Source organism: Lates calcarifer, unplaced genomic scaffold (assembly GCF_001640805.2).
Source record: "Lates calcarifer isolate ASB-BC8 unplaced genomic scaffold, TLL_Latcal_v3 _unitig_2012_quiver_962, whole genome shotgun sequence".
NCBI classification, from domain to species: Eukaryota; Metazoa; Chordata; class Actinopteri; family Centropomidae; genus Lates; species Lates calcarifer.
Window position 1 is genome coordinate 18,980 of NW_026115920.1, and position 11,045 is coordinate 30,024.

An 11,045-nucleotide genomic window follows, 5' to 3' on the forward strand; every position below is an offset into this window, starting at 1 on the left:
CTGCTGAATCCAAACCCTCAGGACCAGAGACTCAACATCTGTCCTCCTCCTGCAGCCAAAACAGGGTTACCATGGTAACCATCCTCCTCCTCCTCTTCATCACCTCCTGTTCACAGGAGGGGACTGGGGGTTAACTGGTTAGCATGCTAACAGGACAACATTTCTTCAGACTGGTCAGTAAACAGCTGTTAATGCTAATGTTAGCTACATAGCAGAATCTTACATATAGCTGCTTTAAGTCAGTTTTAATGCAAAAATACCAAATTTTTAAAGTTTCCAGCTTCTTGAATGGAAAGAGTTGCTGCTTTTACTTTTAATTATTTTAAAGAAAATTTTAAAGAAAGAATTTTAAAGAATTTTAAAGGGTTGATAAAGATAGAAAAAAACTTTATTGATCCCTTGGATAAATTCAGGTTCAACACCATAAAAAGAAAAAACACATATCTTACTGAGAGGGAGAACAACATATCTTTAAAGGACAAACATACAAAGTACATCTCTGCAGTGGTGCAATAAAGTTCCATAAAGTTCCAGACTCTGTTGTGTCTGTCCAGATGCTGTTCTGTAGACTGGTAGTAGTCTTTATATTATAATATATTTACAGTGTCTAAAGTCTGATCTGAACCAAACTAAAGAAAACACAGTAAGGTGTCCTTCAGTAAAGTCAGAACTCAGCAGCAGAACATGAAGTATTTTTATTGAACTCTCTGCTGTTAAACAAAATGCTGCTGTCGTCCTCCTGCAGCTATTTATCCACTAATCTCTAATCTCTAGTCTCCTCCCTTGTCTCTTCCCCCTCCTCCTCCCTTGTCTCCTCCCCCCTCCTGCAGCCCTGACCAGCCGGTGAACACAGATTGTGTGAATAATAGATGCAGCTCAGTGTCTCTGTAGTGGAGATAAACTGGTTTCTCTTTGATCCAGCTGAAGAGACTGACTCAGCAGCCAGACCTCTGAAAAACTCTCATCACTCATCAACTGACAGTTTAAATGTTTCTGTCTGACAGTCTGTTAGTTTTATGATCCTGAAGAAGAAATATACAAAGTCTCAGAGAAAACAAGTCAGTCATCTCTAAATAAAGTCTGAAAACTTCTCTTATTCTTTTTATTAAATAACTTTGTAAAGTGATTCAAAGATTATGTTTCACTACTCATAAATCTAAGAACCTAATCTGATTTAGTCCCTTTCCAGACCCAGTCTGGAACAAAAGTAAAATGGATTACGTGATCATGGATAGCAAAAAAAAGGATTACCAAATCCAGATCAATTTTATCCAGATTAAACCTTTTGAAAAACCGGGCCCAGGACACAGACTGAGAGACACAGACTCAGAGAGGATGATGGGAGTCAGTCCTGGAGTAATGACTCCATCTAGAGGCTGAAACAACTCAGTGCAGTGGAGACCAGGCTCCACCAGGTGGCGCTAAAGACCAGGTAACATTAATACAACATCAGCAGTTTGTCCTGCAGAGAGTGAGTTTCTGACATAAACACAGAAAGGTAAACTGCTCCTTCTTCTACTGCTAATCCTTAAAATGATACTGTCTGTTAGCATGAATGGTCCCTGTTGCTGCCTGGCTGGAGGTGTCGGTGGACGATGAGGAGATATTTGCTGAAAAAAACGTATCATATTAGAATCAGTGACTATATCTTTAGTGAAGAGTTTTCATCAGTGTGGTGACGGTGGATCATTGTTGACTCTGAGTTTACAGAATATAAAAATATCAGGAAGAAATGTCATGAATATCTTAGAGATATGATTTTGAACTAATGTCATGTTTCAGCTTTTGGCTACAGAAAATGACTCATTACCTCTGTTTGGGGTGAAATCTGGTTAAATACAATCATCTGCTCTGGATCTGTGACTGGTGCTGACAACACTTTCTACGCAGAACTAATCATTTCCAATACCACATGCATAAGTCTACTAGGTCTGTTGTTTGTAGAACTGTAACAGAATATTTTTACACTAAAACAGATTTAACTTGTCAAACACGTCTGAAGAAATAATAATTTCTTGAAAACACATGAACATTAACTTAGGTTTGTCTGAACTCAGTGATTCAAAGTGAAACCAAAGTGAAACCTCATCCACCACCAACATTTAAACCACAGGACTGAAGCTGCTGTCACTTCCACAGACTCTCAGACCTACAGATCACACAGAGACACTGAGGAACCCAATGACCAGATCCAGAACCCAGGATACAGAGGTTCAGTGAATATGGTGTTGAAGGTGTAGAGGTGGATCAGTTTGTCAGAGGAGACTCTGTAGAAGGACAGAGAGCCAGCAGGACAGTCCACATACACTGCTACTCTGTTAGAGACAGAGGAGGAGGAGGTGATGGATGTTCCTCTGTTATTGTGCCAGACAGAGTAACGACCATCAGAGCAGCTCAGACTCCAGGACTGATCATTTCTTCCAAACAAACAGTCATTACTGCTTCCTTTCCTTCTGATTCCTCTGTAACTCACTGAGATATAAACCAGTCCTCTCCACTCGACCTCCCAGTAACAGCGACCAGTCAGACCAGTTCTACACAGCAGCTGAGGCCAGTGATCAAATCTGTCTGGATGATCAGGATATGACTGATCCTCTCCCCATGTCACCTTCCTGTTGTTGTCAGACAGTTTGAGGAATCTGTTCACTGTGTTTGTGTCCACTTCCAGTTCACAGGCGTCTGATGGAGAGAACAAGACACAACACAGCTGCAGTTTATCATCAACATTGTATTTAAACACAAACTGACAGTTTGCTGTTTCATCATCATTAGTCAAATTAAATCCACACTTACACTTCCTGAGACCAGGTTTTAACCTCTGCTCTCCACCATGATCCACCCTGGAGGAAGAAACACAGTCAGAATGATTTTCTATCCAACATGAGTCCTAACTGCTGTTCAACATGAAGCAGAGTTCCTCAGTGTGTCAGTGTGACACAGAAACAGGCTGAAACTCATCTGTCTGAACGGTTTCCTTGTTTCTTTCACTTGTGATTGTGAGGAGATGATGAGGAAAAGATATTTTGATGTCCAAACAACCTCAACAACCAAGAGTCATCACTGATCTGCTCTGTGGCAGCTCTAGAGGATACTCAGGGGGAGAATCATGAATTAAAAGAAAAGAGACATTAAGTTCTTGTCATCTGTCCATCTCTTCTTACTTGAGAGTGGCCAGTATCCAGTCTGGATCCTCCAGTCCAGCAGACAGCAGCTTCACTCCTGAGTCTCCTGGATGATTGTAGCTCAGGTCCAGCTCTCTCAGATGAGAGGGGTTGGATCTCAGAGCTGAGGCCAGAGAAGCACAGCCTTCCTCTGTGATCAGACAACCTGACAGACTGGAGTTAAGGAAATACAGTTAACTCAGTGTTTTAGAAAATTATGTCAGCAGGAAAATCCTACAAATGTTTAATATCTTCACTGACAAGAACATATTGAAAAGGAGGGAAACAAACAGCTGTATCCTGACCTGAGAGTTTCCAGTGAACAGTGTGAACTCTTCAGTCCAGCAGACAGCTTCTTCACTCCTGAATCCTGCAGGTCATTGTTACTCAGGTCCAGGTCTCTCAGACTAGAGGACTGGGAGCTGAGAACTGAGGACAGAGCTTCACAGCTTCTTTCTGAGAGGTTACAGCCACTCAGCCTGGAGAGGAATCACAAAACAAAAGAAACTAATTACAAGAATTGTGTTTTTGTCTTGACTGAAGGAAAAGAGTTCTTCAGATGGATACATCTGCACGTACAGAGCTTTGTTGGAGGCTTTGACCACTGGCAGCAGCCTCAGAAGAGCCTCCTCTGAAGCAGAGTATTTCTTCAGGTCAAACACGTCCAGATCTTTTTCTGATGACAGTAAGATGAAGACCAGAGCTGACCATTGAGCAGGAGACAGTTCATCTGTGGAGAGACTTCTTGATCTAAGGTGCCATCGGATCTCATTAACTAGAGAACGATCATTCAGTTCATTCAGACAGTGGAACAGGTTGATGCTTTTCTCTGGAGACAGATTCTCACTGATCTTCTTCTTAATGTACTGGACTGTTTCCTGATTGGTCTGTGAGCCACTTCCTGTCTGTGTCAGCAGACCTCGTAGGAGAGTCTGATTGGTCTGCAGTGAAAGACCCAGGAGGAAGCGGAGGAACAAGTCCAGGTGTCCATTTGGACTCTGTAAGGCCTTGTCCACAACACTCTGGTAGAGATGTGCTGGTTCAGGTTTGTCTGGGAAGACTTTAGACCGCAAGGAGGAGAAAAGTCCAATTAACCAGTATGATGATTGTTCCTCTGACATCAGATTGACTCCAGAGTTGATGAAGGTCAGATGGACATGAAGAGCAGCCAGAAACTCCTGAACACTCAGATGGACGAAGCAGAACACCTTGTCCTGGTACAGTCCTCTCTCCTCTTTAAAGATCTGTGTGAACACTCCTGAGTACACTGAGGCTGCTCTGATATCGATGCCACATTCTGTCAGGTCTGATTCATAGAAGATCAGGTTTCCTTTCTGCAGCTGCTCAAAAGCCAGTTTTCCCAGAGACTCAATCATCTTCCTGGTCTCTGGACTCCAGTGTGGATCTCTCTCACCTCTTCCATCATACTTGACGTTCTTCAGTTTGGTCTGAACCACCAGGAAGTGGATGTACATCTGAGTCAGGGTCTTGGGCAGCTCTTCTCCCTCTCTGGTTTTCAACACATCCTCCAGAACTGTAGCAGTGATCCAGCAGAAGACTGGGATGTGGCACATGATGTGGAGGCTTCGTGAGGTCTTGATGTGGGAGATGATCCTGCTGGCCTGATCCTCATCTCTGAACCTCTTCCTGAAGTACTCCTCCTTCTGTGGGTCAGTGAACCCTCTGACCTCTGTCACCATGTCAACACACTCAGGAGGGATCTGATTGGCTGCTGCAGGTCGTGTGGTTATCCAGAGGCGAGCAGAGGGAAGCAGTTTCCCCCTGATGAGGTTTGTCAGCAGCACGTCCACTGAGGTGGACTCTGTAACATCAGTCAGGATCTCAGTGTTGTGGAAGTCCAGAGGAAGTCGACACTCATCCAGACCGTCAAAGATGAACACAACCTGGAACTCTTCAAACCTGCAGATTCCTGCTTCTTTGGTTTCAGTAAAGAAGTGATGAACAAGTTCCACCAAGCTGAACTTTTTCTCTTTCAGCACATTCAGCTCTCTGAAAGTGAATGGAAATGTGAAGTGTATGTCCTGGTTGGCTTTGTCTTCAGCCCAGTCCAGAGTGAACTTCTGTGTTAAGACTGTTTTCCCAATGCCAGCCACTCCCTTTGTCATCACTGTTCTGATTGGTTCATCTCTTCCAGGTGAGGCTTTAAAGATGTCTTCTTGTCTGATGGTTGTTTCTGGTCTGTCTGGTTTCCTGGATGCTGTTTCAATCTGTCTGACCTCATGTTCATCACTGACCTCTCCAGTCCCTCCCTCTGTGATGTAGAGCTCTGTGTAGATCTGATTCAGAAGGGTTGGGTTTCCTGCTTTAGAGATCCCCTCAAACAAACACTGGAACTTCTTCTTCAGGTTTGACCTGAGTTTATGTTGACAAACTGCAGCATGAATTTCTGAATGAACAAACAGATTAAATTAATAAATAACTTATAAAGTCAACATTTCATCCCCCTAAAGAATGAGTACATGAACATATTTCCCTCCATGTGTTGAGACGTCAGTAAATGTCTCATTTCTCCATCATGTTAAATCTTTAGAGAAATCCTCTTACTGCTCTGCAGACAGTCAGCCAGCTCCTCCTGCTTCATTCTCCTCAGGAAGTTCACTGTGATCTTCAGAAACTCCTCTCTGCTGCTCCTCCTCTGCTCTTCATCCTCACCGTCCAACACCTCCTCATCCTCCCTCTGACTCTCTAAGCATTCTGGGTAATCTGGTCTCAGGACCCTCTGAACTCTCTTTAGCTCCTTCTTCACAAAAGTGATGATGTTCTCCTCCAGCAGCTGGAACAGATGATAAACTGAACATTGAATTTAAACTGGTAGAAAACAACCTGTGATTCATGTGTCAGTCTGAAGGCCTGCTGGTCTAAACAGAGCAGCATGGAGACTGTTAGGACCTGAATGGTAGTTCAGCATTTAATCTGTGGTTGATGTAGTTCAACAGTACATGTACAGACCATCAATATGGAGTCCAGGTCTGGTTGATGCTGCTGGGCAGACTGATCACTGTGGACCTCTGAGCTCTGCTGCTGAACTCTGTGGAGAAAACATCAACTTTAAGGAAAATGAATGACTCCAATCTGACACAACTTATTACAGGAGACTGATGAGTTCAGGTTCCTCCAGTGATGAAGTGAGGATGGCAGGTGACTGGCAGACGACTCAGTCATGAGTCAAGAGGAAGAAGGAAATGAGGATGTTTCACAGGAGGTGTATGGTTCAGTAACAGTCTGTGTCTACCTCAGTAACTAAATACACAACAAGTCAGGGTCTCATCAGTCTTAGCTGGGTCACCTTGTTGAAGGAGTCTGATGCTAAAAGACCATAAAGGCCTGATGACCCCTGGTCACATCAGTCATGAGGAGAAGAACTCTAAGACCTTGGATCAGTTTAGATTCATCTTCCTGCTCAGTGAAGAAGGGAAGATATTCTTTGTTCTCATCAACAGAGGATCATAGAGTTCCTCCTCAACAACTACAACAGTGACAAGTCAGAGCAGAAAGGATTCCCAGACCACCAGAGAACCTGGAACCCACAGGGGAAGTCACCCAGCTCATCAGGGACAAATGTGAGAACAAGGGAAACCTGGTTCTGCTGTGGTTGGACCTCATGAAGGTCTTTCATCAGAAATGTGGTTAAACTCCTCTTCTCTCTGGATGGTTCCCCAGGCCCACATATCTCAGAGAAACCAGTCAGGAGCCTTGGTAAAATCTCTGACTGCAGTCTTTGAGATACAGCTGCTGTTCAGTCAACCATTCAGGAACTCAGTGTCCAGCTCACTGGTGAGGACAAGTCAGACTTACCTGACAAGTTTAAAGCCTGAATGTCCTCTGATGTCCCTCTGAGGAGGATCAGCAGCTACCTGAGCAGGTAGTTCAGTCCTACAACAGACTATGAAGCTCTGGACCAAGACATGATTCCTCTTCTCAGGAGAGTCAGATAATAAGAAAGTTCAGTTTGAAATTCTTACCTTCCATCAGCAGGTTGATCATCTTTAAAGTTAATAGGTTCAATCATAGACCCGTCACTCTTCATGGACAGACAGCTGGGTTCAGGAGAGTCTGGTCTCTGCTGCTGCTTCCTGATACAAACAAACAAGAGACAAATGAAAAGTAGTTTGAACCTGAAAAAAGATGAAATGTGGGCAGACTGTCAGCAGCTGAAATGTTAGCTAACAAAGAGAAAAACACCTACAATAGACATTACTCAGTGCTGGAGTTAAAGGACTGGATGTCCGGTTGCCTTCAACTCTAGCACTTCAGACTACCATGACTTAGATAACTGAGCACCTCTATAAACATATAATAGACTTTAAACTACGAATCTTATGTTTCATGATTAAATGTTAAATGTAATATATTACTTGGCTATTAACTCATTAACTCATTAACTGAATGCTTTGGTTTCCCTGCAACATCAGAAAGAGGACCTGGAGGAGGTGTGTTACATCTCAGTGTTGTCCTGCAGGGGGCAGCATAGACCTGCCAATGCTGAATAAAAAGCTCTGGACGTTATAGGGAGTTGGTTCTTTCTGACATGTCTGTGTCAAAGTGAAAAACAATCAACTGTCCAATCACAGCTTGGATGTAGCACTATGAGCTGAGCTAACACCAGGACTCCACTCAAAAGATCAATAAAACCAACCACTAACCACTTTTATTTGACCTTGATGGAAAGTGTCATGAGGTCAAATAAAGATGTGAAGGAGAATTCATAAGAACTCAGGAAGAGACAGAATCTAACTGCACTAACACTTTAAACCAACTTTATTTACAACACATTGAAGTACAGTGACGAACTCAGTGCTGTACAAGAAAGATTTCCTGTTTAAAAGAGAATCACAGCTCCTAAAAAGGGATGTTCTCAATTAATACACAAGGAACGTTTAACCATCAGATACTCACAGGAAGTATTAAAATAGATATCTTTGAAAATAAAAACTAAAACAAAACAATGATAACAGCTGGTTGAATTCTCTAGATGCTAAAGCAAGAGCCTCAGTGCTTCCTATCTTATCTCCTTTAGTAGAGGAGAATTTCCTTTAAGAAAGGAAAGGAGATAATGTCATCCCACAATTCTTTGCAGCACAACATTTATTGACCTATGTAAGTAACATCCACCGGCACATTTAAATGTACCCTCGTGTTCATTGTCCGTATGAATTCTACTTCACATCTTTTCTTTACCTCAGGGTGTTTTTTCATCGAGGTTGAGGAAAAGTGGTTCGGAGAGGAACTTTTCTACTGCAGCCCAGCTGATGGCAGCCATGACAGACCACCTTTCACAATAAAACAGTTTGCTGTAGGCAGGTACTGACTTTATGTCTGGTTACATTTGTGACTGTTCTGAGTGCTGTGCACTTCTAATGAGATGAACTGAGCTGCAACAAAGAGCAGACAAGAATAAAACACTGAGAACTAACAAACCTTTTAGCTTTGTTTTCTATTCTGATCTGATTTTAATGTGACTGCTGCACAGGTGTACACTGTCATGTTGGTCATGAAACTATTGTTCAGTCCTACAACAGACTATGAAGCTCTGGACCAAGACATGATTCCTCTTCTCAGGAGAGTCAGATAATAACAAAGTTCAGTTTGAAATTCTTACCTTCCATCAGCAGGTTGATCATCTTTAAAGTTAATAAGACGACCCATAGACCCGTCACTCTTCATGGACAGACAGCTGGGTTCAGGAGAGTCTGGTCTCTGCTGCTGCTTCCTGATACAAACAAACAAGAGACAAATGAAAAGTAGTTTGAACCTGAAAAAAGATGAAATGTGGGCAGACTGTCAGCAGCTGAAATGTTAGAAACAGATAGAAAACAGTTAGAGATCCTCATCTCACCTCTGAGCTTTGGTCTTGCTCTCGTGTTCCCCACACAGAGTGGTTTTAGAGGGAGGGACTCCCTCCTCTCTGTCCTCACTCTGATTCATAGCAGAGCCTCCACCTGCAGAGAGAGCTGAGAGTTGTTCTATCTTTACCTGTAGAGGAAACACAGAGAGAAACTGCTGCTGATCCTTCATCATCAATCTGAGGACACTGTCACACTCTCTTAACTTCACAGTCAAAGTCTACAAACATCAACATGACATTAAACCAGAAAATCACTGAACTGATCCAATCACCCGACAACAGGGAGTGTGTTGTGTCCACCACTAGGGGGATAATACATCTAAGAATGAGTTTTAACAGACTGAGGACAGGGAACATAGAGTTGAAGCTGAGTGTGTTACTATGGCTAAAATAAAGCTGGATAAAAGTGATTCTTGCCTCGATGATTATTATTTCTTTGCTGCTACAACACAGAACAAAGTTTACATGTGATTATCTTGAATAGTCTTATTGTAAATATTCACTGGATCCTGAACACAGCATCTTTCTCTTGACTCTTCTTTACCACAAGTTATGTTTGTATCCTACCAAGTTGTTTTCCCAGTTATGTAACTGAAGAGTAGTTTTTATATATTATCCATATTTAACAAAGACTACAGCTTTTTTTTTTTTTTTTTTACTTTAACAAAGAGTGTCTAAACAAAACCAGAATAACTTTTTCTGAATGAACATTTTGTTACTATTCTGGTTAAATAAATATAATAAAGATTATTACAGCTGCATTTATGAGACATTGAACATTTTGAATAAATGAATGAATAGTTTTTATTTTGGTCATATGCATCTTGAAAAACAACAATTTATTTCCCACAAATTTCAGTATAATACATAAACAAAGAAGGAACAGGCTGAAGCCGTTGGATTATTTTAGTCTAGACTATATACTCCAAAAAAATAACCCAGAACATCAGATCCATCAGACCGAAGGGGAAAAACGAAAATATAATGATATTAGATTCATATTCTTTTCTGAGATCTCTGACTGTAACGTGTTATATCTTTTTATTACCTGTAAATAAATAACAATATCAAAAACAACTTCAACATCTTTTATGCTGGACTGTGGACTTTGAACTGTCACTGCTTTGGTAGTTAATGATACTGATAAAACCCAGTCTCAGTCATAAACTGCACCTTAGATTTGGCCTAAAAGACAAATGTTTAATCTGCTCATTCACATATTACATGTTTATAATAACATCACTTCTTTTAGAACAAGGAGTCAGTGAAAGTTGTACATCGAACAATTTTCAAATTTTTACTTGTTGATTTAAGTCGATTTAATCTCTGAATGTTTTTCAGATTTTCTGAGGTGATGAACTGGTTTGTATTTTATAACTGTTCCCAGATCAGTTTAACACCCACTGACACAAACATGATGAAAACTGTTGGTTACGTTACCTTCTGATGGTGAAAATAATCTGCATGAAGCTGATGACTGAAGGTGAAATTAAACTGCAGCTTCGACCAGGAAACCAACCAGAGAAAGAACAAACATGTAACTCACAGCAGGAGGTTTTCAGAGGTCTGTTGATCCACATCCAGTCCACATCCAGCTCTGTGTTTATCTTCAGACTGAAGACTTCTGTAGAGGAATCTGATCATAGAGCAGCTCTGACCTTTGGAACGAAACAACTGAAGTCAAATATTAACAGACAATAAAGACTTGTTATCAGTTGGATCATGAAGTTCTGATGATGCAGTTTTATCTTCAGTGACTTTAATTTTCCAACAAGGAAATAAAAAAATATAAATGTGAGTTAAAGCAGCCTGTTCTATCTCTTTATGTGAAAAACAATAAATCATCCTGTCAGTCTCCATTATCATTCATATTTATAACATCTGTGTATGAACTGCTCCACAATATGTGACGATGGCATCATCAGACAGACACACTCAGAGTGGGTATAAAAATAAGTGTATATGAGGACAGTGTGTTTGCTTACAGTATGTATGAGGACTGTGTTTATACCCTCACA

General features: G+C 41.4%; 1 protein-coding gene across 4 annotated transcripts; it reads right to left on the minus strand.

Annotated features, from left to right (window-relative positions):
* Window positions 1–1,147: 1,147 nt before the first annotated feature.
* Window positions 1,148–10,652, minus strand: LOC108891748 (protein NLRC3). 4 transcript variants are annotated; one of them, XM_018689056.2, is made up of 11 exons: window positions 10,574–10,652; window positions 9,019–9,155; window positions 8,782–8,892; window positions 7,145–7,255; window positions 6,132–6,210; window positions 5,727–5,955; window positions 3,741–5,568; window positions 3,467–3,640; window positions 3,162–3,335; window positions 2,794–2,840; window positions 1,148–2,679 (listed from the first exon to the last, which is right to left on the minus strand). In XM_018689056.2, exons 2-11 carry the CDS (start codon window positions 9,105–9,107, stop codon window positions 2,150–2,152), a joined length of 3,372 nt encoding a protein of 1,123 aa, XP_018544572.1. In that variant the 5' UTR covers window positions 9,108–9,155; window positions 10,574–10,652; the 3' UTR covers window positions 1,148–2,149. The 4 variants fall into 4 exon arrangements, with proteins under 4 accessions (XP_018544572.1, XP_050923752.1, XP_050923753.1 ...); XM_051067795.1 differs by having other exon boundaries at window positions 10,468–10,594; XM_051067796.1 differs by lacking the exon at window positions 8,782–8,892.
* Between the last annotated feature and the right edge of the window lie 393 nt (window positions 10,653–11,045).